Source organism: Cupressus sempervirens, chromosome 6 (assembly GCF_028749045.1).
Source record: "Cupressus sempervirens isolate cs-2001-9-10 chromosome 6, ASM2874904v1, whole genome shotgun sequence".
NCBI lineage: Eukaryota > Viridiplantae > Streptophyta > Pinopsida > Cupressales > Cupressaceae > Cupressus > Cupressus sempervirens.
In genome coordinates this window covers 103,570,121-103,597,334 of record NC_143123.1, presented here as the reverse complement: position 1 = coordinate 103,597,334, position 27,214 = coordinate 103,570,121, and the positions used below count along the sequence as shown (strand labels likewise).

General features: G+C 35.2%; 1 protein-coding gene across 1 annotated transcript in view; it reads left to right on the top strand.

The window, feature by feature from the left end:
- Window positions 1-409: 409 nt before the first annotated feature.
- LOC149551455 (phosphoglycerate mutase-like protein 1) overlaps window positions 410-27,214 on the top strand; it is a 149,669-nt gene continuing 122,864 nt past the window's right edge. The window contains exons 1-2 of the mRNA XM_089786964.1: window positions 410-664; window positions 25,205-25,266. Of these exons, the coding sequence (XP_089643090.1) occupies window positions 658-664; window positions 25,205-25,266 (69 nt within the window). The 5' untranslated portion in view covers window positions 410-657. The remainder of the gene's footprint in view (window positions 665-25,204; window positions 25,267-27,214) is intronic.

The window sequence follows — 27,214 nt, the reverse complement described above, 5'->3', positions numbered from 1 at the left end:
AAGAACTCAAGTCTATCAGAAAAAGGGCCTCTAGTAACCCGCATCTCCTTAATCAGCCGCTTAAGGACTTCTTCAAAAGCAACCCGATCATCAATAATGTTGGCCCATTCTAGGCCATGCTTCATTTTATAGATATATATTTTTCTATTTATATATTCAATTTATAAACAAATAATATTACACATGAACACATGAATAATATTACATTAAAAATATTATAAAATTATTAGCTTATATTAAATAATGACAATACAAATACAATTAACTATAAGATAAGTAGAAATGAACTTTGTCAAGTATTAAAAAGAACATTATTGCCTCCTTCCATTTGCAAAATCCTAGTATTTGCAATTTTTGTCCGTTTCAAATTACCCAATCAGTAAACCAACGAAAACTACCAGTGGGATGCCCCTCCCACTTTCCTTACGTGTCTAATTCAAATTGAGTCCACAAACTTAGAGCATCCGATCCGGACGGAACATGGTACGGTGGATTCTCTGGTCTTGGTGGAATGGAACATACCAGGAATAATACAATGCCAACCCAACATCTTTAAATATCTGGCGATTCGTACATTTACTGAAACAGGATTTCCCGAGTCACTGGCTCTCTTTGCTTCATTCTTCAGATCATTCATTCATCCATTCTCACTCAGCCATGGGAGGTAAACTCGCAACTGAATTTGTTTTCATTTAAAAAAATAAACTGCTGTACATTTTGGTACGCTGGTGTTTCAAGTTAAGTACAACTTTTAGCTATGCAGAAATAGGATTTCGGCTGTAATGTTTGCCCAGAGAGTGTTTTTTTTTTTTCCTTTGTGAGTAATTTCTTAGCATTGTCGTTACTTACTGAAAGTTCCTAAATTAGACCTTGCAACATGTTTAAATTTGGGCTTAATTAGTTTGGACTCATTATCACGAAAAATTCAGAGCCTGTGATATAAATGTTTTACCTATATCCGTTATTTAATATTTCTTTCGAACTGTATTTTGAGTAATTATAGCATGGTCCCACGCAGTTGTTAGCTTCATGCGGTTTCTCTTTTTGGACCTTGTCTCTATGAACTTACTTGCTTACAAGGTTGGTGCTGCAATCACTAACAACCTTCGAAATGAGGGCTTGCATGAAACAGCCGGTCTACATTAACAATTGGTACAATCTTAGTAGACGTTGACAGTTTTCTCTCATAATTTCTGTTCTTTAAATTTTGAGTACGTTATTAACAGCGCATTATAGATGATTAATGTTACTACCCACTGAACCCAACAGACAGTTTGCTCAAAAGATAATCTCCTTTCAGACAACGGTCAATTTGGTCATTAGAAGGTACAGGTAAACTAGAACCGGTTTACAGATGTCATATGGAGCAACACTGCCCTTAATTATTGACCATTTTGGTAGTTGAGATAGCTATAACATTTATGTCCCATATACTGTTAGGGTGTTACATTTCAATTACTTGTCCTGTTTACAGGTGTTTGTGCATCATACATCTGTCTTCCAGAAACAAATGACTAACACAATACTATTTGGGCTACTTTTATTCGAAGGGGCTGTTTATTCACATTTAATCTTAAATTTTGATCTGGGGTCCCATAGATCGTTTGGTATTCCCAAAATTATTAAAAGCTTTCTTTCATTTTCCTTTAAGTCCGGATTACTAGCCCAGTTAGCTGTGTATAGTGTGGTAAATGTTCAATTTGGGCAAGAGCAACAACAGACACAAGAATACTTAAAATCTTTTTCTGAAATTCCATTCCAATTGGATATGATGTTATAACAAGGCCATAATCTACCATCAATTTTCCTTGAGCTTAATTTGTATTCCACACATATATCTAGTTTCTTAGTTTTCTTTGTAATATCTTTTGAGTATCCTCTCAATCTATTCACTGCCCTTGTCAAAGTACAAGCGTGGTTGGTAAGGATGGGTTTTCCCTTTTGGGAGCAATCTACATTGAAATCTCACTGACATGTTGAAAGGGTATATCCTTCCAATTATATGTATGTGGGTTCTCCTCCCTTTCCGAGTAAAAATGGGGCTTTAGAGGCTTGATGTTTGGGTTTGCATCTTGTCCTTTCTATGGCAAATAACAGTAAAGATTGATGTTTGAGTGTGCCTCCTGCCCATTGTAAGGTAAATAAGAGGAAAAATCATTGCCCTTGATGAATTTACTTTCTAGACTTTACAAAAGAAAGTTTTCCTTTTAACTATACTTGTTTTAATCTTTCTTTTATATATTTGATTGGCCATTTTTGTTTGCCTATATGATTATGCTTAATCTTTGTTGTTAAAGGTCAATCGGATTCCCAGGCATTATGGAATGTTTTATTAAAAGTTTCTTGTAAATAGAAGGATCCTACTACTTTTAAGGTGATTTGGCAATTCGTATTTGGAGAATTGTTTGGTGTGAGGTATAAACTCTAAAGCTTTCTTGATTGCAGAAAAAAGGAAGGATTTGTATGACCTAAAGATATTACTTTTTGAGGAAACACCTTAGGGAAGAGTAGAAGGTCGGAAAAAGTGGGATTTTGGTGTTATAAGGTCTTGCAATAAAGGTTAATGCGTAAACATTTATAAATACAAAAATGACAAAGTACTTCCCTCTGCTATTAGTTTGATGCAGTGACTAGAGTCTTCAAACTTGGGCTGAGAACCAAACTATTGGGAAAGGTGAGGTCAAGAAGTATCAAATTTATTTTTATTAAATGCAAAAATATAAGATACATCAATAAAAAGAGGGATGGATGAGAATGGAGTTTATCAATCTTGCATGCTACTTTTATATTTTACCTATTTTAATAATCTAAATGGACTTTAGTAGTCCAACAAGTAGTAGGTGTACACCTAAAAGGGAGGTAGTTTTCACAGCCTTGTCACACCACTAGGATATTCTATCTTGAACTCAGACCTTTTGTTACTATGATTAGATCTTGTCCTCAAGGGGATAATTCTGCCTTTGACTTTGTGTGAGTGACAAATGTAAGTGCATATAGATTTGTAAATTTATTGCTAGTCTGTCTCTTTTCTTGAATTTGGAACTTGCACATAATCAATCACTCCTATATATTCACCATCCAAAGTAGAGATTCAAAGTCTCAAGGGAGACAATTTTGGCATTAGTCAAAGTCATCAATTGCTGATATGTAAACATGTTTAAAATGGGCAAAGAGAAACAATTGTAGTTGATACAGTAACAAATGTCTATGCCAAAGGGGTAAAGGATGCCTGTCAAAAAATATTTTGGTGTGGTGTAGAATGTACTAGAGAGGTCTAGGGGTAAATGGAAGATTTTTAAAAGGTAGAGAGATAGATGCTCAGCTAGGATGTACCCAATTAAATGAAAAGGGAATGAAGGATGAATGAGGTTCCCTAAGAAGGTTGTGTAATTGACCTTAGGCATCTAGGGCTAGGGTCAACAAAACATGGTTAACTCTTTTTTAAGCCCACCTTAGTCATGTTGTGGTCAATATGGGGGATGAATGCACTCACAATGAAAGAGCTGGCATCATTCTTTATTGCATATAAATTGCTCTCAAGGTATATACATTGTCCACCATGTGAATTAAATTATGCCAAAGACAATTTACCTTACTTGCAAGTTGATGGTTGAAATGACTTCATTACATGTAGTTAATGCCTAATGAAGTATATAGATATCTTGGTGTCATATGAAAATTCATGGGTTTTGAAACGTCATATGCTTTTTCATCAAGGTAACTGGTACAAGTGATTCCTTTATTCAAGATTGATTATATGATTTAATGCATTGAAAGATTGAAAATGATTGAAGCCTATACAAAATTATGACTTTACTGGATTGAATACTAATAAGTAGACTTGACACACAAGCTTATAAATAAGTGGTTGAAAAAGAATAAGAATGTAAAAAAATGGAGAGTTGATCAAACCCTATTGAGTTCTAGGGCCGTTTGGAGTAGCAATTCAGAGGCTTCAATCCTTAAACAAATCTAAAGCATTCATTACTTGTAATGAAAGTAGGTGGTCTACTTGTTTCTAATCTCAACATGATCTTAACTATGCCCATTGTTTGAGTTCTGCTTGTTATATATATGTTTTCTAGGTATCATTTTGAGGGGATAAACTTTTCCTGTCACATACTTGATTTTATTCCAAGAGTCAAATACTCATTAGTTGAAAATTCATTTTATGTTTGGAGGCTATTACATTATCCAACTGTCAATTCCTTAAGATGGAGTTCTATGGTTGGAACATTTTATTTACGATCTTAACAATGCCCATTGTTTGAGTTCTGCTTGTTATATATAGGCTTTCTAGGTATCATTTTTAGGGGATGAACTTTCTCTTGTCACATCCCTGATTTTAGCCCAAGATTCAATAGCTTACTCATTAGTTAAAATTCATTTTTTTAATGTTTGGAGGCTATTACATCATCTAATGGTCAGTTCCTTAAGATGGAAGTCTATGGTAGGAATTTTTTTTCTACTTGATGGAAACACTATATTTGAAGCTAAAGCGTTATAGCATACTTAAAAGTTATCTTTTTTGTGTGATCATTCAATAGAGTCATCTAGCCTATTTTTATTTCAATAAGCTATGATGAGAGATTATAGGGAAATATAATAAAATAAATTATTTATAAAGCTGTTCCAATATTGAAACTTTTGAGGATAAGTTATTGTTTAATGTAATTAAAATGACTCAAATAAAAAGTGTTATGAAGTCACTTTATTAAGTAAACTGTTTCTTCTAGCAGCTTTAAGTTCTTATAGAAGATTTAGATGGGCCTTTAAAAGGAGATGATGGCAAGTCTTTTGGTGTCCATTCTTGACTTGTTATGTTTTGCAATTGTCTTGGACAGCTTGTGCTTGCAGGTTTAATGTGCCCTAGGACAAAAACCTTTGGTTGTTTGGACGAAAATCCATTGAGCCTACTGGGTAGATTTGCTTTGGAATTCAAATTTGAACTTATTTGATCAGTTTGTGGAGGCTTTATGATCACCAAAGGTTACGTTTCTGCAGGTTGATATGAAAGGAGGATTTTGCGAAATATGTGAAGACTTTTTGAAGACAAATTTCTTGAATGATGACCTGCAAGGAAGATTGGCTATATTCTTGAGGATTACTCATTTCTAGCAGACAAATTAGACATAGGTGACTGGGGTTATCTGCTGAAAATCTTGGCACATCTCTAATTTTGGGTGACTAAGATCTTTATCGATGAACATTTAAACTTAATTTTTTTAATCTTGGGTGGCCAAGGTAGCTTAGGATGCGCTTTCATATCCGAAACCATAGGCATGATTTTGGTGTAGGGTTTAGAAAATTTCTGAGCATTTCATGGTGTGATTTAGGGCTCAAAATCATTAGTAGGAGTCCAGGGTTGGATTATGAGTTGCACAACTCATCATTTGTCAAAAAGGAAGGCATTAAGGATGCAATGACACGGGAAGACTGTTTCAGATCACAGGCATTGAGTTACAATTGAAGTCATGTGGTGAATGAGCTCATACAACTCAATTCGTGATTACATAACTATTAGTAATGATCATAAACTCTCTACTGCCACAAGCTAAGCTTGATTTTTTGATGCATCATGCAGGAGTAACCCTAACCAGTCTGCAATAAGTCAAAATTATTCTGGCCTTTCTTCTTTGTTTTGTTCAATTTTGTTGGTTTTCATTGTATGACTTGAGTTAAATTCTTTGCTTTCAACCATAATGCTCAATACTTTTGAAGATGCTTTTCTTTTCTCATGAGATATTTTGTGATGGCATTTGCACCACACTTTTTCATAATGGGCTTCTTCCAGATTGGTCTCTTTTTATGACAAGTTGTGTTGTGCAATAATGGTCAGATAGTGTTACATCTTTTATGGCTGATGTGGACTTTCTTATTTATTTATCAATATACTTTTCTTTAGAGTCTTGCCATATTTGAGGAGGAATGTCATTATGGTTGTGATGACCCTTGACTAGGCTAGGGGAAAATAATTTCTCAAGCAATTGAGACACAATAGCATGACCCATTGAAGGAATTGATGAATGGCATAAAACATATTTAAGTCGTATTAAATTTGATAGCAAATTCTGATTGGAACTATGATTAAACAAATGCCGGATAGATCAGAGTTTATTATTTAAATTGCCATGTCAAAAAAAAAAAAACAAAGGTAAATATTAATTATATATCAGATAGATTAAGATCAAATCATTATTAAAATGCATAGAGAATAAGGCACAAGTTGCCTTGGTAAGTGAGACGATCAAATGTAGAAGGGATTAAGATAACAAATAGTAATTAAAACTAATTGTTGATAAGATTTCCGGTCTAAACAGATATACCTCTGTCTAAAGATGCAACCCTTTGAGTTGGAAGATATTTGTAATAATGGAAGGGAAAAGCGTTCAACCAATACACAAAATTCGATCACAAGACAAAAGGAATTCTCACCTTTGAATAATGAAAAAAAAAGCAGCCAATCAATTCATAGCATTCATCTTTCCCAAGGAGGAGAAACAACAATCACAAGAGGAACCAATCCATCAACAATCAAGTCACAAGTAACAAGAATCAATTCAGTTAATCAAATACGTCAGGAAATTGGTTTTAAACACAACTCAATCCATTTCCGTCGGATCAATTCAGAGGGACCAAAGAATAATCTTCAGCAGTCATCAATCAATTTATTGCAGCAGATTGGAAGGAAGATCATCAGTATCAGCAGATTAAAGAACCACATTCATTACCAGAAAATATATATATTCGATTCACTTCCAGAAAATCAAATCAGAGAAGGATCTTCAACATATTTATCAGCCATAAGCACAAAGGAGGACAAGGCATTCTTAGTGAATGTCAACTGCAGATAAGGACATTCTTATCGAGTGTGAATACTAGATCTAGAAAATTCTTAGTGGGTGTACATTCTTAGTGAATGTTGAGATTTTTAGAAAAGTTGAAGGTTACATATCCTTGAAGATTTATTCAACAAATAGCAATACTTGAAGAGGAGATATTATAGTGGTATTAGAGCATAACCTTCTGATCTTGTGAAAGATAGTTCATGCAAACATATCAATACAGGACGGGCGCATAGGATGAGTGGAACAACCATGACTGAACAATTAGCCAATGAACCTAGAACTTTCATGGAGAAAACTAATGAAAGGTTTGAAAGAAGTAATTAATCCTCCAAGCAATTCAAAGCATGAACAATAATAACTGTAATGAGAGACTCGTTCCAAATTCAGGGAGAGACATTCGTTCAAATCATTATGGGAATGAACATTCAACCCAAAGCTTCATATTTAGGCCAATAATTCCTCCATTCCTTCCAAGAGAAGAACCCATCATAGAAGAAAAGGAGCCAGTCACAAACACTGTAGAGGATCTTGTACAAATGTATGCTAGATTGGACCTAGTAATACAAAATCATATTCAAATTAAGGAGCATTATGAAGTCAAAACTTAATCCAACCCAAGTAGGAGAAAGAATCATTCTAATAAAGATCTCAAGTAAAAAATAAATAAGATGAATCTGCCATGTTTTGATGACTCTAGTAAGATCACTGCACAATCGTGGGTCCAAAAACTTGCCACCTATCTATCCCCCAACTCTATGATTGAGGAAATTGCTATCAAATTTTCCATCCTACACCTATTCAAGATAGACCACAATTGGTGGCATCATGGCATCATCACTCAAGGCCATCAAAATATAACCACCTATATGAATTTACTCAAATACTCATTAGTAGACTTGACCAAAAGTACCTTGAATGGTACCTCAAGGAACTAACACAACTAAGGAAACATAGAATTGTAGAGGACTTGCCAGTTGTTCTTAGAAATTAGCAATCATGACTCATGATCTCGTGTAATGTCCCCATCTTTTTAGCATCTCAGTGGAGTTCTTAGCCTTTACATTCTCCGAAGGCTAAGTGGAGAAATAAGGAGAAATTGATTAAATTAATTTCTTATAAAGTTATTAAATAAATTAAAATTAAAAAGTGACTTTATATTTAATTAATTTAATTTTCTAAAAGCACAACTAATTATTGTATTGGAAAGGGGGAAGCCCTCGGAGAGTGCATTTTTTAGAAGTACAACTAATTTTTGCCTTGGAAAGGGGAAGCTTCTAGAAAGTGCAATTAAATAATATTTTATTTCTTTCTAGAAGGGTGAGGGAAGAATAAATAGAGGCGAAAGCTTCATTGCTAGGCATCTGATTATTGTCAATTGCATTTGGTATGAACTTGGGAGAAGGAACTAAGGGTTTCTGATTTCAGTTAGCCATTGGAGAGCATCAATTCTTCAGTGTTGCAACCATTTGAGGTGGTGAAATATCCATTGAATTTGGCATTCGGGATAGATTTATTTAGGAGTTCTACTTGTGCTTAAAGTTAAGGAATAACCGAAGGGTTTGAAGAATATTGAAGGACTATTGATTGCAAATCTGAAGATTCATCTTTGGCAGTCATTAGTAATCGTTTTTTTCCTTGCTGCTACAATATGCGTGAACAGTGCTGCGCTATAGTATTTATGCTTGCTTCCGATTGCAACTTTCATCTCTATCTGTGGGCATCACTATTATTAGGTTTCTCTTGCAACTATTAGTAGTTAGCATTGTAATCTTAGGCATATAATTGTGTTGTTGTAAGTGATAACTGAGTATTAGATTTGGCATTGCTGTAGTCATTATTGTAAGCCCATTTGTCTTGGCAAATTCATAGCAACACTGTACATGGGAATGAATTCAATAAACCATTTGTTTGACGAAATGTCCATCTAATAGCATACATGATCAGCATAATAGTTGTATGCCAATTGTTTGTCAAAATGTCAGTTGGCTGTAGGTATGCATTCCATTTCTAGTTTTCATGTATATGCATTGAAAATACCAAAAGGAATTGCACTTGAATATTAGTTCATTGTAAGAGGTACTGTAATATCATTTGTCAACATTCTAAATTTCTTAGCATCATTCAAACTATATCAAACGATCTAAAACAAAAAAAATCAGAAAAGAGGAAGGCAGTACACAAGTGTTTGACAATATTCCTCGAGCTAAAATTAGTTAGTTTGGGCAAGGGATATTACATTGGTATTAGAGCGTGCTTGCAAAGTGTTTGACAAAATGCCAAACAATTGAATTATAAAAGAATTTGCTGTTTGTTGAAGTTATAACCAGTTGGGGTTATTACACTCTACCAAAGAAGACTCACTTATCTATTTATTGAAGGACTTAAAGAATCAATTAAAACTATAGTAAATTCCTTAAAAGCACAAACCTTGGAAGAAGCAATACAAAAGGCTAAGAAGGTCAAATAAAATTATTCAAAGGGAAAACCAAAGAATCTCCCTTCTAAGGCACATCACAGGTATCAAGAGTCGAGGAAGGACAATAAAGGGAAAAATTGATATGTATGCAATAGATAGTGGAGTACAAGGCATGCATGCCAAGCAAGAGATGAATAAATGAAGAAAAGTTCATTTTTCAAATGTAAAGAACCATGGAGACTTGGCCATTAGTACAAAAGAGGACAATTACACATAATAGAAGAAACTTATAATAAAGAAATGTCTAGAAAGAGGTAAAGGTTCGATGTCAGTGAGCATGGAACCCTAGTGGTAATCTCTCAAGGAAAAGAACATAGGCCATTCATAATCAAGGGAACATTAAAAAGGTAAAAAGAGATTGCCTTGGTCGATAGTGGAGCCTCCCACAACTGTATCAACAAGAGCTTGGTATCAAAAAGGAGATTGAAGGCCCATGACTTCAAAGGATTCAAGGTAGCATTAGCAAATGGACCCACTGAGCAATAAACCAAAGTCATTCCCCAACTAGAGATCACCTTGGGTGAGCATACAATTAAGGCATACTTTTATTTTGTAAATCTACAAAATATGTAATTCTTAGAATGCCTTGGATAAACTCTTTGGGTTGTCTCACCACGGATAGTCTAAATTTGGAGATATGCTTCAAACATAATGGGTAAGAAGTAACATTGAGAGGACTATCAGATGGATCCTCAAGAGTAGTGTCTTGTAAAAGAATGGAGCAAATCCTCACCTCAAAAGTTTGTGAGGTGCATTCCTTCCCATTATTTGTTCTCAGTACTTTAATTTTCATCTCAAAGAAGTTTTCTGTAAGAGCTTTGGACTACTTAAACCTTTTAAGGATTTCCTTTGACTCTTTACACTCAAGAAAATATATATAGGTCTTTCTGGAAAAGTCATGTACAAAGATTACATAATATAATAATCCTCCCATGGAGGGTACAGAGATGTGTCCACATAAATCAAAGCGTACTTATTCTAATACATATTTTGTTTCTACTCTCACTATTTTGGAAAGTCCCCTTTGTGTTTTTCCCTAGGGCACACCCTTTGCATGCCCCTCCATGAATTTGTTTTATTTTGAGCCATCTTGTCACCAATTTTTTTGCTGAAGGTAGGGCACATAAATGAATATGTCCTAGTCTTCTATGCTAGACTTCATTCGAATCAGAAGTCTCATGAATAAGGGCTCGATTAATGTCTGTGCAAAGTTTGTATAGATATCCTTGTCTTATACCTATAGTTTGTGCTTTCTTTATGGTGGATTTCTTTGGCCATGCCAGAAATTTTCCATCCATAAAGGTAACCGTATATCTGTTGTCTTCAAGAATAGAAATGGATATTAGGTTCCTCTTTATTCTTGGTACAAATAATACTCCAGTGAGTTGTAGAGAAATGCTAGACGTCAATTTTTTGGTGCAAGTTCCAACCCCCTTTACTGGATGTGTAGAATTATCCCCAATAGTTACTTCTTCGTTAGTTTCTTCTATCATAGTATCCAAGTGTTCTTTGAATCATGTGATGTGTCTTGATGAATCACTATCAATCACCCAAGTGTTGAGTTTATTTCATACCTGGCTTGATAATGTTGAGTAGAAGACAAACTTCTCAGAATCATGTTCTATATTTATTTTTCCAACTTTAGCAAAGGATGCTTGTTGTTTTGTTCTATTAGGGCACTTGATTGCATAATGTCCATATTGATCACATTTGAAACATTGAATTTGGGAAATATCTTTCCCCTTCTTGGATGATCCCTTCCCATAAGAATTCTTCTTTCTCTTGAAGTTTTTCTTCTACCTTTCTAATGAGAATTTGTTTTTCATACACGAATATCCTCATCTATGGGTTTTTGCTTGTTTCGTTTTGTCATCAGTTTCGCTTCTTAGTGTTATCAAATGTTTCCCATGAGTTTGGTAGGCCACCTAGAGCTATTAGTGTTAATGCCTTGATATCAAATTGATATCCAACTGTTGACAGTTGATCTTTTAGTTCAGTGATTCTCATGAAATATGCATTAATGGATGCTCCCTTGTTCAGTTGTACATGATTAAGTTGCCTCTTTAGAGAAAAGGGTCCTACTGGTGTTATTTATTTCAAAAGTGCTTTCAAGTTATATAAACATTAGGTATGCAGTCTCATGTTCTGACAATATAGGTGCTATATGGTCCCTAACTACATCTACTATAAGTTTCATAACTTTCTCATTGTTCTCAATCCATTGGGTTTTCCCCGAATCATTCTCTGTTTCTATTTGTTTTGTTTCACAAATGAGTCTAACTTATATTGTTTCAGTATCATCATGAGTCTAAGTTTCCATCATGTAAAGTTGTTTTCACCTTCAAGACGATCCTCAAATCTGATTATACTCAACATTATGAAGAATAAAATGTGATTGTGATTTCAAGAGAGAATACGGTTTAAAGTGATCTGATATCTCAAGTTTAATTGGATCTTCCTTAGCAAGGCTTTGATACCATGTAAGGGATAATTAGATTTATCTCAGAGTAGAACTAGGAATGTCTCTTCAATTTTCAGAATACGATCATTACTAATCTCTGAATTCTATTTTGCAGGATGTAATCAGATTCGATCTTTGTAAAATGTGTGTGCAAATGACAATTCAATATTGATAAATACTGAATATTAATTTGTAATTCTGAATTTGATATTTGTAGTCACCGAACTCAAAAGGGCAGGGCATATATTAATTTCAACGTCTTTCCTTGAGATCAGATCTGCATTATATAGGATGTGAGTGGACATATCCATGAGCGGAAATGTCTCCACTACACTTAGACATGCCTGTTCATGGGTATGTCTCATGTTAAGGTGTCTCTTCATGCCTGATCTCTAATCGGGTTTCAACTCTTAAAACTGCAAATGATTTCCTTAATCAAGATTGAAATTGATTTTGCTCAAACATTTTAAATTGTGCGATCTGGTTTTTATTGCGGATCATGATGCTCGATCGGGATTGGATATGAAATATCAATTGACTACACTTCCTGATTTAATAGTCTCTAAATGCAGATTGATCGTATATTTAGAATCTATGATTCTTCAATCAGATACAGACATGATGACTGGTTTTCCAAAAATATACGAAGTAGTGATATGACTGAATGCAATACAAATGTGTATGTGTGTATGTAATACAAATATGTATGTGTGTATGTATATCAGAATATACAGAGGGTGATATGCATACACACATATATACATCATGAGATCAATCATCATTTCAATAGCTGACCAAATGTACCATATATTCAACAGTATTGATCCTAATATTAATTATGCTATGTTGATTTGAGTTTTATTGATCTTTGACAAAATAGTCCAAAGGAGAGTTATTGCAGAAAATCATGTTTAAGTTCTATCTTTTGAATTATTCTTAGGATTTTATTTTAGAAAATTATAATGAAATGTCTTTGATTATGATAAATTTATATTTATAAACAAACTGCGATTCTCACCTTAAGTTAGAATCATTGTTTTATTCATGAAGAAGGGGCATTACACTTAGAGAAGGAAAGAAGAAAAATGCTCATGCATTAGACAAGGGGCAGATTGCATAGCTGTGAATTGTTATGTGATTCTCAAATTAGCAACCATTTTGGTTGGAATGATGGTATGATGTCAAGAAGATTGAGGAATGTCTGAAGTTGTTGGATGGAGAGAATGTTGATACACTTTGAAAGTCTGCAAGTAAGGGGACAAAGAAGATTGTGGGAGAGGATATGAGGCCTAGATGTAGGGACTATGAAAGGAGGTTTGGACCATCAATTATAGCTTTGCAAAAGGACGGAATAGAAGAGGATGAAAGGGGTGAAGGATTTGGAAAAATTGTGAGGACTACATGTGTGTTGGAGGTTGGATTAAGACATTGGACATGCAGGGAATGCTCATTAGTCCTAAGAAAGTTTGCAACATTGTGAAACTAGTAGAAAACAAGTGGAACGCTCCTATAAACAGAACTTTGTGAGGGTTTTTGACACATTCCAACAACTGAGAATCACACGGAAGATGATGAAGAGTCATACAAATTTGAGAAAGGGAGACCAATTTAAATTTTTCTCAGATTAGTTATATGGTAGGCATAATGAGGCCAAATGCACCAAGATGCCTAGACCAAGAAAATTTAGGCATTGCTAAGCTTGGCACCAATAGGTTGTGGGGATTTTTCCCCTTGACCTTGGCTTGTACCATATCAAGGGACATAGTAGGGGCACTGCCCCAGACCCTTATGAGGGGCTACCCCTTAACCTTGTTCAGATTTCACTCCTTGATCCCCACTTGCCAATATCTCTATGTTTTCCCCTAATCCAAGCCCTAGGTTCTCCTATTCTGCTACTTGGTAAAATTCTATCATTTATTGATTTGAAGTCATACGACACATGCAATACTTGGAAGTATGATCAGAATAAACTCATGTTCTCTAATTTTTTTTTTTTTTTTTTGGTGTAATCATGTTTTTATTTATTTTGTGTTTGATTGCTGAGTCTGCACCAAGTTTGAGTTTTCAAACTATGTGAATTTGTGTAATTCATCAACTTTGTCTATTTTTTTGTATAATTATGCTTTTAATTTTATTTTAGGTTGGTGAGTTTGCACTGTGTCTGAGTTTTAAACAATGGTGATTTTTATAATTCAAGTTTGTTATTTAGATCCCAGATAGAATTGGTGAGAGCAGGCATGTTGTTTGATTCCATTACTACATGTTGTTTGATTCCATTACTACCCTTAACAAAATTATAAAATCTGCATAGTTGGAAGCTAGCTAATAGCTACTTGATATGGCTTCATCATGATAGCGATAAGTAACATAAAGTTTTTAGTAGTTCACAACAACAACAATAAATAACATAAAAGTAAAAAATGCTAGTAGTTCACAACAATAATTGGGTAAAAAGTCAAAGGCCTTTTTAATCATACAAAGGTCTTACATCTTGTAATGAACCTAACTGGCTCACAATGCTGAAAGTATGCTTGTTCACAAATTTCTAATAAGATACTGAAATATGCAAATAATCTTTCCACAACTAGCTAAGTCAATCATCAGATTTCAGATTAATTGGACAATTAGAATTTAGAATCTTGCAAATTAATTCTTCATCAATCCTTTCCCCTAGTGTTTGACCTAAACAACTCACTAAATGTTATACAAATATAATGACCAATAATTATTATCAAGTATTGCTCGTGCACAATTAACAGTTGCAGGCCCAGTTCAATGAATTTCAACAATAACAATAAACCTGGAACTAGAACTAGTGCGCTACCATAAAGATAATAATCAACTTTACTATCAAAGTAAGGACTGCAGTTCTACTGCACTATAATTAAAATGTGGAACCTGATGCCAATGAGCAGTCCCAGTATAGCAGTGAGCAATTCAGTGCCAAGATATTTGCCCAAACCTGGCGTTCACAGTTACAAATGCTGCCCCAAGAACTGATATAGAAATCACGCCAATGATCAGATTTTGTGGTGTTTGCAGACTGAAATCAGGAAACACTGAAATTAAATATGCAGCAGCAACTGTATAGGCACATCTAACTGCCCAGATATGCAGAATTTTGGCGTCCAGCTTCAGGTAAATTAGATGCCCAGGCAACAGTGATTACAGATGCCTAGAATGCAAGAGAAATAATGCCCAATCAGCAGGGAATATAGCACTGTATGTTCAATATCAAGGATGCCAAAATGCAAGAATGAATCCATGCCAAATACATGAACACTTGCCGTTTAAGCTTTAACTCCAACATTCTAATTCTGATGCAAATCGAACAAACTGGGCTATCCAGAATTACCACATTCTTCAGCACCAACTCCAATTTGCAGACTAAACCCCCCCGCCCAACAATAGAGATAATTGCTTAGTTACCAGATTCGTGCCCTAGAGGCTGGATCCGGATTCGGATCTGATCCAGATCGGGATCCGTGCTTGGATTCGTCCTGGTTCTTCCAAAAAAAACTTTTTTTTGCTGTTTTTTTTTTGATTTTTTAAAAATGTTTTTATTTTATTTTTGTTTTTCCGATTATTTTCATACAATCATAATGGCTTTGATCCATAGATTCATACTAGAACCACAAATTCACACCATGAAATGATTTAGTTCTAGAATTATGTATATATCTCTCATTTTTTATTATATATAATGCATATCTCTCTCTCTCTCTCTATATATATATATATACACACACACACATGAATCCTCCACAAATCATAATTGGGGAAAAAAATCATGAATCCACGGATCCGATTGACATGCCTGAATCGGATTTGTTTCATGAATTGGTAACTAAGGATAATTGAAAACAAATTGAAACTAAATTATTCAGCAAACCAACCACTTCTCAGCCACAATAGAAATAGTATGAGAAGTCTCTTTAATTTAAATTGAAAATTAAATCAATACCACTTTACCTCAGTAGTGGATTGATGCACAAACTCAGTCTCAAACCCTTATACTTCAGCAAGGGCATAGAAAATTAGAACTCAGAAGTCACAACGGCAACAAAAACAAATAATATTCAATTGGATGCCTTTCCCATCAAATAGCCTCATATTTTTAATATCCAAAATGACACAAGTTTCCCAAATGAACTTCACTAAAGAAGCTTTCTCCACGCAACATTAAAATATAATAAAGTGCCATTATAATATAATTTATTAATTGCTTTTGGCTCAAAAAATGGCCTTTTCCACCCTAACATAAGATTTTGACATGCAAGGCCATTGTTTCTTATGCCCTCAACTTAAAACATTTCATCCTACTTCCAATGAGCTATGATATTGAGGTGATCAACATACAACACCAACAAAAATAGCAACCTCAGCATATTTATATTAATAATAATAATTCACCCGTCTTGTGAAAAAAACTGAAGAAGCATAAGAATCAAAATCCAACAACACCAAAGTGACCCTGATGAAGACAGATTATGAATGAACCTGACATGGTGACTATAAATAGATGCTTTATCCAAGATTCTTGGAGTCCAAACCAGAAGCCCGAAATAAAAATTGAGAGCATCACTCAAGTCCTCTAACTCAACCGAGCTCATCGGAACCAACAGTTTGACTTACTATAAATAATAAGTCCCTCAAATGGAGCCCAAACTCACCATGGGCTACTGGAAAGCCTATAACCCCACAACTGAGACCCTTAAATCCTACTGTCTACTCATGAGGGTTGCGATGGTGAACTGGCCAAGCCCATTGCAGGAACTTGCTAAAAATGGGGGCATTACACATCTTGATGATGGATTACAGAGTGTGATCTAAAATGTTGATGCCAAAAAAATATACACAATCAATACCAAAACTTTAAGCTCTAAACTCATACAACATAGCGACAACCTTTGTAATGCCCCCATCTTTTTAGCCTCTTAGTGGAGTTCTTAGTCTTCACATTCTTTGAAGGCTAAGTGGAGGAACAAGGAGAGATTGATTAAATTAATTTCTCATAAAGTGATTAATTAAATTAAAATTAAAAGGTGACTTTATATTTAATTAATTTAATTAAAAGTGACTGAAGTTAAATAAATAAATTAAAAGTATCTTCGAGAAGGAGGAATTGAATATTATTTTATTTCTTCTAAAAGGACTTACATCCATTGGAGGAAAAGAATAAAAAGGGAGGACAACCTCATTATTGATCATCAAATGTGTTGCTGTTTATTGCCTGATAAGTGGTGGAGCCAAGGGTTTTTGCACTTGCTACATTGGTCATTGAGACCGAACACTCCCATTGATTCGCATAACTGAGGTGGTGAAAGATCCTCCAAAGGGTTGCAGCTATTGGAGAAGACAAATCAGCCTTTCCATTGTGCCAAATTTGTGGCGTAGAGCCAAATTTGTGGAGTAAGATTGAAGGAATAAGTCAGATTTGCTACATTATTGATTTGCTATAGTGCTGTCCCTGCTACGGTGATTTTGCTACAGTATTTGCTATAGTGTCGCATAAATAAAATGGTACAGTGCAATGTGAATAGTAAAATGATACAGTGCCGCATGAATAGTAAAACGCTACAGTGTTGCCGTGAATAGTAAAATTCAGATTTTTGGAGCATTTCTAGGTTTCTATCTATTATATTTTGCATTGCTTTGAGGGTAGATATTTTAGGGCACTGGTAGGGTGTTTTAAAATCTGTTGTGGAGAGATTGTAGACTGATTTATATCAGAATTTCTTATCAGAAGTTGTCAAAGGGAATTAGAATATCATTTAAATCATAGCATGCATTGCCTTAAGTCTCATTGTTGAAGATGCATATTTTCTCATTTTTAACCAATGTTTTATTTGTTCAAATAAAATACAAAAAATATTTGCATTGCCATTGTTAGTCATTTGGAGTTTGCAAGCATATCTCTTTAAGTTTGGTATTTAGAAACAATCAGCATATGGATCAGCGTTATATTCCTTGTGTGCAAAGTGTTTGACAAAATTCTTAGGTCAAGAAATAAAAAAGAAATTAAAAATCAGAATTGTAAGGGATATTACATTGGTATTAGAGCTAAATCCTGCCATCTTGAGGGTTTAGCAATCATATGCAGCTGTCTGAGGTTGGCTTTTGCAGATTTTATACTCGTAGGCAAACTTTGTTTAACAGCGAACAATAATTCGACAGGCAGCCGAGCACCATGGGTGACAGGCAAGAGGGTAGCTCACCTAGAGGCAATAGGAATGAGGATCAGGAAACAAGGGAATAATTTAGATAAATGGTTACCGGACAGGAGGAGATGGCTCAGGCTTTGCAAGTACCCACCACCATGGTTGAGCGCATGAATGCATAAGACAGATAGAATCAAGAGCAAGGGGATAACAAGAGTGAAGTGGGTCGCCTAGAGCTCATAGGGCGCATTCTATGAGAGCAAACAAGTCTACTTGTCGTACCTTCATTAGAGATGAGCTTGCGATAGCACCTACAGAAGAAGCAACAGAGAAGACGTTCGTAGATATTCTTATGGCTGCGAATGATGAATGAAAATTATTAGCTCCACAGGTGCGAAGGAGGATGACATTTGAGTAGTTTCTTAACCCGAGGAGAGAGAATTACAGGACATTGAGACAAAATAGGAGACCTTGTGGCGAGGATAATGAATTAAAGTGTGCTATAGGCATGCTTTTTTTGGCTACATTTGATGGTAGCAGCAGAATGATAGCGCAAGTTTGGATTCACAAGCTTGATACCTTCTTAGCATTGAGACCTATGACAAAAGTGGAGGCAATAAAATATGCCATGCTATATTTAGAGGGAGTTGCACATGATTGGTGGTACTATGGGATGGTTAACCTTTAGCATAACCAAGTGACTTCATATCAAAACTTTGTGGACAGGTTGGTAGAGAGGTTTGATAAGAAGGCTCCAGAAGTCTACTTTAGGGAGTTGGCACAGTTGAGACAGACAGGCGGATTGGAGTATTTCATTAGTGACTTTCAGAGGCTATCCGTTATGGTGCCAAATATCTCAGATAGGAGATCGGTTGTTTTTTTCACTGAGGGATTATCGAAACCACTGAAGGGTTGGGTAACAACCTTTGATCCATTCAATTTGCAAGAAGTGATTAAGAAAGCTAGAAGTATGGAATAGGCAGCCTTAATAAATAAATTTCAGTCAAAGGGTGCATCATCTAGCAAAGACAACAAACCATTCTTCAAGAAACCTGAGAGGAATGAAACAAAGGCTCAAAATAAAGATAAATCATTTGCTCCCTTGGATAGAGAGAAATTAAATCATTTAAGGAAGAAAAAACTCTATTTTTATTGCAAAGGACCCTATGACATGAACCATTATTGTTTTTTGAAACCAAAGGGGAAAGAAAATAGGGCTATATGGGCTTATTATGAGGATTCTGATTCTGAAAATTTGGACCAGCAATCTGAAAATGATGAATCAATTGAAGGAAAGGAAGGCACAAATGATGAAAAGTTGAAAAAAATGGCTACAGGTGATGAGAAGATTGAGGGTAGACTTTAGGACGCCCGTCTCACTAGTGTACAACAAGAGGGATCATTTAGCTTGAGAGGGGTATTGGCTGGTCAACGAGTTATCACTTTGCTTGATACAGGCGCTACTCACAATTTTATTGATTTTAGGTTGATTGAGAGGCGTGGGATACAGACAAAGCATTTTGAGGGTTTGAGAGTGAGGGTAGTTGATGGCTATATCCTCAAATGTGACAGGAAGATTACAAGTCTGCCCCTAAAGATCAATAACTTTGATTTCAAAGTAGAGTTTTATGTTGTTAACATGGGTGATACGGATTTAGTTCTTGGCATGACTTGACTATACGATATTGGAGAGTTCACTCTCAACTTGAGAGATGGAGATGAAGTTTCAGTCAGAAGGGAAGATCCATGTACTTAAGGCCATTCAGATGATGTCTTGCAGATGCATGGAGAGCTTGTTGAGAGATGACCAGGCTAAGTGGGCAGCCCGTTGCATTTTAATGCCATCACAGGGGTAGCAAAAATTAGGATAACATCCAGCCATATAGGAACTAAGAATGAAGCACTATAAGGTTTTCAATGACATACCACCAGGTAGATGTCCACATAGAGGAATTAAGCATATTATTGAGTTAAGAGGAGGGTGTTAAACCCATCACGATCACACCCTACATGCATCCAAAGAGATTGAAGGATGAGCTTGAGAAAACCATCAAGGAACTACTTGCTATGGGGCACATTAGACCAAGCAAGTGTCCTTTTGCTTTTTTTGTGATTTTGGTGAAGAAGAAGAATGGTACTCTTAGGATGTGCATAGATTACAGGGTCTTGAATAGGAAGACTATCAAAAATAGGTACCCCATCCCATGGATTGATGAAATATTAGATGAGCTACATAGAGCATGTTTCTTCTCCAAAATTGATTTGAGATTAGGCTATCATCAGATTTGAGTCAGAGAGCAGGATATAGAGAAGACGACATTCAGGTGTCATTGTGGCCCTTTTGAGTTTGTAGTTATGCCATTTGGGCTAACTAATGCTCCAACTACTTTCTGGTCAATGATGAATAGGGTCTTTTAGCCTCAGTTGAGGAAATTTGTGTTAGTCTTCTTTCATGACATCCTAGTGTATAGTAGGACATGGGATGAGTATGTGCGGGAGTTAGACGTTGTGTTGAGTAGGGAGTGCTTGTATTCAAAGGAGTCCAAATGTGATTTGGGATTATCAGAGTTACAATATTTGGGTCACAATATCAGTTCTCAGGGAGTATGCATGGAGCCTGAAAAGATTCGTGGTCTTATTGAGTGGCCTACTCCAGTGAACCTGACATAGTTGACAGGATTTTCTGGGTTGTGTGGGTTCTACAGGAGGTTTGTTAGTGGATATTCCAGGCATGCAATACCCTTGACGGACTTGATAAGAAAGGGGGCTTTCTTATGGACCCTTGAGGCACAAGAGTGTTTTGATAAATTCAAGGAGTTCAGTGCGAGCATTACTAGATTGTAGCAAACCTTTTGAGCTGCATTGTGATGCATTTGGCGAAGGTGTTGGAGCGGTGTTTATGCAGGACAAGCACCCAGTTGCTTATGAGAGTAGGAAGCTCTGGGGTCCTGAGAGGAGCTTCAACGTTAATGATAAGGAAATGTTGGCCATAATGCATGCTTTGGCCAAATTCAGGTAGTATTTAGTGGGTAGCAAATTCAGCATAAAACTGACCACAATAGCCTGAAACATATCCCGGGGCAGCGAGATCTTAATGATAGGAAGTAGAAATGGGTAAGTAAATTACAAGCATATGACTTTGATATTACTTATTTGAAGGGGACACAAAATGTAGTAGTAGATGCCTTGTCAGGAAGATCCCACTTGAGATTGATAAGATATATGAGGATTGGAGACATTTGATCCTTGTAGAGTATGCATAGGATACATGGGCATTGGGATTCATAGATGGATCAATCTAGAATATTGATTTTACCCTTGTGAATGAGCTCATTATTTACAAAGGGCGCATTTATTTGGTGCTAGGGTCAGAGATGAGGAGGATGGTGTCGAGAGTTTATCATTACTCACCTATGGTAGGACATCCAAGTTTTTACAAAACCTACCGGCAGTTTCATGAGCTTTTTTCTTAGACAGGGCTCAAAGCTGAGGTGTTGTAGTATTTTAGTGAGTGTCCTACTTTTCAGTAGAAAAAAACATGGACACTCTTATCCAACCGGCTTACTTCAGCCACTTCTAATTCTTGACAGGAGGTGAGAGTGTTTGTCCATGGACTTCATCACAGGACTGCTGAGAGCCTAGGGTAGAGATTGTATATATGTTGTTGTTGATCGACTTACGAAGTTTTCACACTTCCTCCCAATCACTACTACATACACTGCTGTCCAGGTGGCAGATGTATCTTTAGAGAGGTATTCAGGTTGCATGGCTTACCTCGAAGCATTGTTAGCGACAAGGACAACATGTTTATGAGTTATTTTTGGCAGTTGTTTAGATTGTGTGGGGCAGAGCTCACTCCGAGTACTAGCTACCACCCCCAGACAAATGGTCAAACAGAGATAGTGAACAAATGAATGGAGGGATACCTTAGGAGTTACATAGCAGGGCAACAAAAGGCTTGGGTTAAGTGGATATATCTATGTGAGTATTTTTATAATTCCAGTTATCACATGTCTATCCAGATGTCACCATTCATGGCATTATATGGATATGGGGCACCTAGTTTCATGGATTTGTTGCTATCAAATAGTAGAGTGCCTAGTGCTGGAGACTCATTATAAAAGAGCCAAGACATTGTAAAGGCTCTTAAGGAGAATATCTTTAAGGCGCAAAATCAAGAGAAGAAGTATGTTGATTAGAAGAGGATTGAGTGGATTTTTGAATTAGGTGATATGTTATATCTAATGCTATAACCTTACCGCTAGTCCACTCTGAAAAAGAGTGGTGCCGAGAAACTTAAGCCACGTTTTTATGGGCCTTTTAGGGTGATTAGGAGAGTTGGAGAGGTGGCTTATGAGTTGGATTTGTTGACAGAGAGCAGAGTCCATAATGTTGCTCACGTGGCACGTCTCAAAAAGGCGTTAGGACGCCAGATTGTTCCTTTTACAGTACTTTCACCCTTGGATGATGAGGTGAAATTGGTTTTAGTACTAGAGGCTATCATTGAGCTCAGGGAGAGGAATTTGAGGAGACGTAGTATTAGGGAGTACTTTGTGAAGTGGGAGGACCTGCCAGTTGAGGATGCAACTTGGGAGAGTGTTTAAATAAATGCAAATTAAAAGGTGACTTTATATTTAATTAATTTAATTAAAAGTGACTAAAGTTAGATAAATAAATTAAAAGAATCTTCTAGAAGGAGGAATTAAATACTATTTTATTTCTTCTAGAAGGAGGTCCGTCTATTGGAGGAAAAGAATAAATAGGGAGGGTAGCCTCATTGTTGATTATCAAATGTGTTGCCATTTACTTTTCCTGATAAGTGGCGGAGCCAAGGGTTTTTGCAGTTGCTACATTGGTCATTGGGAACAAACACTCCCATTGATTCGCATACTGAGGTGGTGAAAGATCCTTCGAAGGGTTGCAGCTATTGGAGAAGACAAATCAGTCTTTTCATTGTGCCAAATTTGTAGCCTAGGGCTAGATTTGTGGAGTAAGATTGAAGCAATAAGTCAGATTTTCTACATTACTGATTTGCTACTATGATTCTTGCTATAGTGCTGCTGCTGCTACAGTGTCGTGTGAATGGTAAAATGCTAGAGTCTCTCATGAATAGTAAAATGCTATAGTGCCACATGAATGATGAAATGCTAGAGTGCTGCCGTGAACAGTAAAATTCAGATTTTTGGAGCATTTCCAGGTTTCTATCTATTACATTTTGCATTGCTTTGAGGGTATATATTTAGGGCATTGGTAGGTTTTTTTAAAATCTGTTGTGGAGAGATTGTAGACTAATTTATATCAGAATTTCCTATCAGAAGTTCTCAAAGGGAATTAGGATATCATTTAAATCATAGCATGCATTGCCTTAAGTCTCATTGTTGAAGATGCATATTTTCTCATTTGTAACCAATGTTTATATGTTCCAATAAAATACAAAAAATATTTGCATCGCCATTGTTAGTCATTTGGAGTTTGCAAGCATATCTCTTTAAGTTTGGCATTTAGAAACAATCAGCATTTAGATCAGCGTTATATTCCTTGTGTGCAAAGTGTTTGACAAAATCCTCACGTGAAGAAATTAAAAAATCAGAATTGCAAAGGATTTTACAAACTTTAGAAGATTTTTGACCACCCTCCACAATGATAGATCCAAAGAGAAATTTTTTGTTGGTACTCTTTAAATCTTTTTCAATTCGTCCTTTTCTCGATGCCTCAAGGTTACCTTTAGTTTCTCAGGAAGCTTCATGTTCTGTACTATGGCATTAAGAATTGTAAGTATATGCCATGGTTACCGGGAGACCCGTCTCCCCCCTAAAATTCGTGTCTCGGAGATTGAGACACGTCTCGGAGACTTTTCGCGTCTCCGGAGACCTCAAAAAAGGTTGGAGACTTCATGACAAAGTCTCTTGAAGTCTCCCCGTCTCCTAATCCAAAAAGTGAAGTCTCCCCGAAGTCTCCTGGTAAAATATAAATGTAAAATATAATATTAAATAATTTTATATATTTGAGCCCTCATTTGAATGTTTTTAATACAAAAATTAAGACCACCGACAATTTAAATGATTAAATCATTTAATATATTTTATTTAATAAATTAATAACTTTAAAAACATTAGAAACACTTTTAAAAAAATATTTTTATTCAACAATTTAAATGATTAAATCATTTAAAATATTTTTGGAGAGATGATTTTTTGGAGAGCATGATAGCCAAAGACCTTGAGATGGATGATCACAACCTTGTGGAGTAGATGATAGTACCATCGACCTACTAATACTAGATATATTTCTGTTTTTTGTTTATTGTACAAAGTGTTCATTTTTGTTTGCATATCGGCAATTCAGCATCAAACTATACTTTTTTGAATTTAAAATTTGAATATGTAATGATAATCTCAGCGATTATCAATCTAATATGATGGTGATCATATGCAATATTCGAAAAACAAATACGTCTATGAGATACAATATTGTGATCATGTGAGTTTTGGAATCTTTGACTCTACGAGTCTATTTTAATTTGTAATGTGACATTACTATTATTATTTACTTTAGCCTTACAGTATTACTATTTTCAAATCTTGTATTTACTTTTAGTATTAGACTCTTTAAACTATTAAAAAAAAAAAAAAAAAAAAATTGCCGTCTCCAAGTACCCCCGTCTCCTATTTGAAAAATTGCCGTACCGGTACCAGTACCAGTACCGGAGACCTTGAAGTCTCCCCGTCTCCCGGTGACCTTGTTATATGCTCAATTGTTTTAGTTTTGTAGTTGGAAATCTAAACTGTTTTTAGTCTTATAACATCGATGCTGTGTTTAATGAAAAATATTGCATTGACTCCTAAATGAAAACATTTAGGTGTTCACTTACAATTGAATAATTATTAGATGATTTCCCAGTTGTTAAAAATGAATAAACTTAGGATTGTATACATTTAGGTGTGTATACATTTAGTTGTTATAATAATGTTACTGTAGTTCACACTTAATGTTGCAATGGACATGTTTTTTCTGTGAGAGAACTTGAACATTAATTGATTTTTTCTTGTTATCAAGGGAATGCATTTTTAAGATTATGTTGAAGTTAATAAAATCAGGACAATGGAACATTTATGATGCAGTATGGAAATTGCATATAAGACTCAAAGTCACCAACTGTTTTAAACTACAAAAAATGTAGTGTTTCACCAAAAGTAAATTGTGTTTCCACCACTTCTTATTGAGGATTTTATCAAATTATTTTTGTTGCATTAAACAGATAAGGATGAACGTTTTAGCTCAAGTCTATATCCTTTGCATAGATGCAAGATTTTGCACCTGGTATGTATATTGCTCCACAATATGGTATTTTGGTCCTTTTATCTTCAATACATTAGGTCTTAAAGGATGATAAATAGATTAAAAGGTTTGCATTCAGAAGGAAGTGTACCAATTTATGTACAAATTCATTTTGAGAGATTTACATTATCATTTTGATAGATTAATTGTGGGTTCTAGAGGGGACATTCCCTTGAAAGAAAAGTGAATATATAAAGGCATAGAAGTTGGGAGAAACCAAGAAAACTTAGATTAACAAGTGCTGGAGGAAAACCCAAGAAAGACTAGGTCCGCAGAAAGTATAAATACAATATGAGGCCAATCTAGTATTGCCCTTATTTTGGAGGATGTAGAAAGGAATACATTAATTTAGTGAGGATCATTTACCAATTTCTATATACAAAGCGTCGTTTGAAACATTTTTGAGCACTTGTGTTTGAGTGTGTGGTTATGAGGAGGAAAGCTCACAGATCTATTTGAGATTAGAGGATGAAATCTCTTTAATATCAAAAGTTAGATGACAACATCCATTTGGTTATAGGACAAGCACTCAAAGGTCATATTGGAGCTTCGTTTGGTCGCATATTAATTGAATCAAATGGGTTCTAGTTTTTTTTTTTTCATGAGTATGCAAATGATAGTTTATTACTATTTATTTCTGTTGTAATTTACTATTATTCTAGAGCATTTGAATGTAGTTGTACTAAAATTCCATTGTTGTAAGAGAGGGATTCAGATTTGTATATGTTGTTTGTTAAGATTTCAGTGAACATTGACATGGAATAATGCAATGTAAATAGTGAACCAAATCAAGTTTTCTCGTAAGCGCTAAGTTAAATATTAAAATCCGATATTGGTTGTCCCTAATACTTAACAATAAAAGGATTTAAAATTAGTTTTAAGTTAGACCTGCTTAATTATTTTGGACTAGGACATTACAAGTGACTAGGTTTATTCTGTTAAAGGCACACATGTATCTCATTTCTAAACTCCTAGATTTACCTTTTCTTTGTTTGTCTCCAATTCATGCTATAAAGTCATTGATGGTCTATTTTGGCACCAAGCGTTACACTAGCTAGAGTTTCTCACCTAGGAAAAGGTGTTGATTCATATGTACACATGGTATTAGAGGATGAAAATGATATTTCTTTCATTGAGTGGAGTTGTTACAATATGTGGTCAACCTAGTATTGACCATTGCTTTGGAGGATGTAAGAAGGAACACATTCATTCAGGGAGCGTCATTTGCCTATTCCTACATACAAACAACCTTGGAAACATTTTTTAGAACTTGTGTTTGAGTGTGTAGATCTGAGGAGGAAATCTCACAAATTTATTTGAGATTTAGAGGATGAAATCTCTTTGATTTCAAAGGTTAGATGACAATATTCCTTTGGTTAGAGGATGAGTACTCAAAGGTCATATTCGAGCTTCACTTGGTCACAAATCAATCGTATTCAATTGGTTCTAGTTGATATTTTCCATGAGTATGGACATGATTGTTTATTACTTTACATTTCTGTTGTAATTAACTATTATTGTAAAATATTTAATGATACTCAAATCTCATTGTATTAAGAGAAGGATTAGGATTTGCATATTTTGTTTGTTAGTGGGAAATGAAATGGAACAATGTAATGTAAATAGTGAATGAAATCTAGTTTTCTTGTAAGCTCTAAGTAAAAAATAGAAAAATCTGCTATTAGTTGTCTCAAATGCTTAACATTGAAAAGGGTTTAAAATTAGTTTAAAGTTAGATTTGCTTATTTATTTTGGACCAGGACATTAAAAGCAACTAGGTTTATGCTATCAAGGGCACACTTGCATTAACGAATAGTAGAATACATCAATTAATGCCCACTTGTTCAAAGGAGATATTTAAATTTTAGAAATAGTCAAGTGTCATGTTTGAGGTGCACATCTTAGTAAAGCATGAATATCAAATGTATTG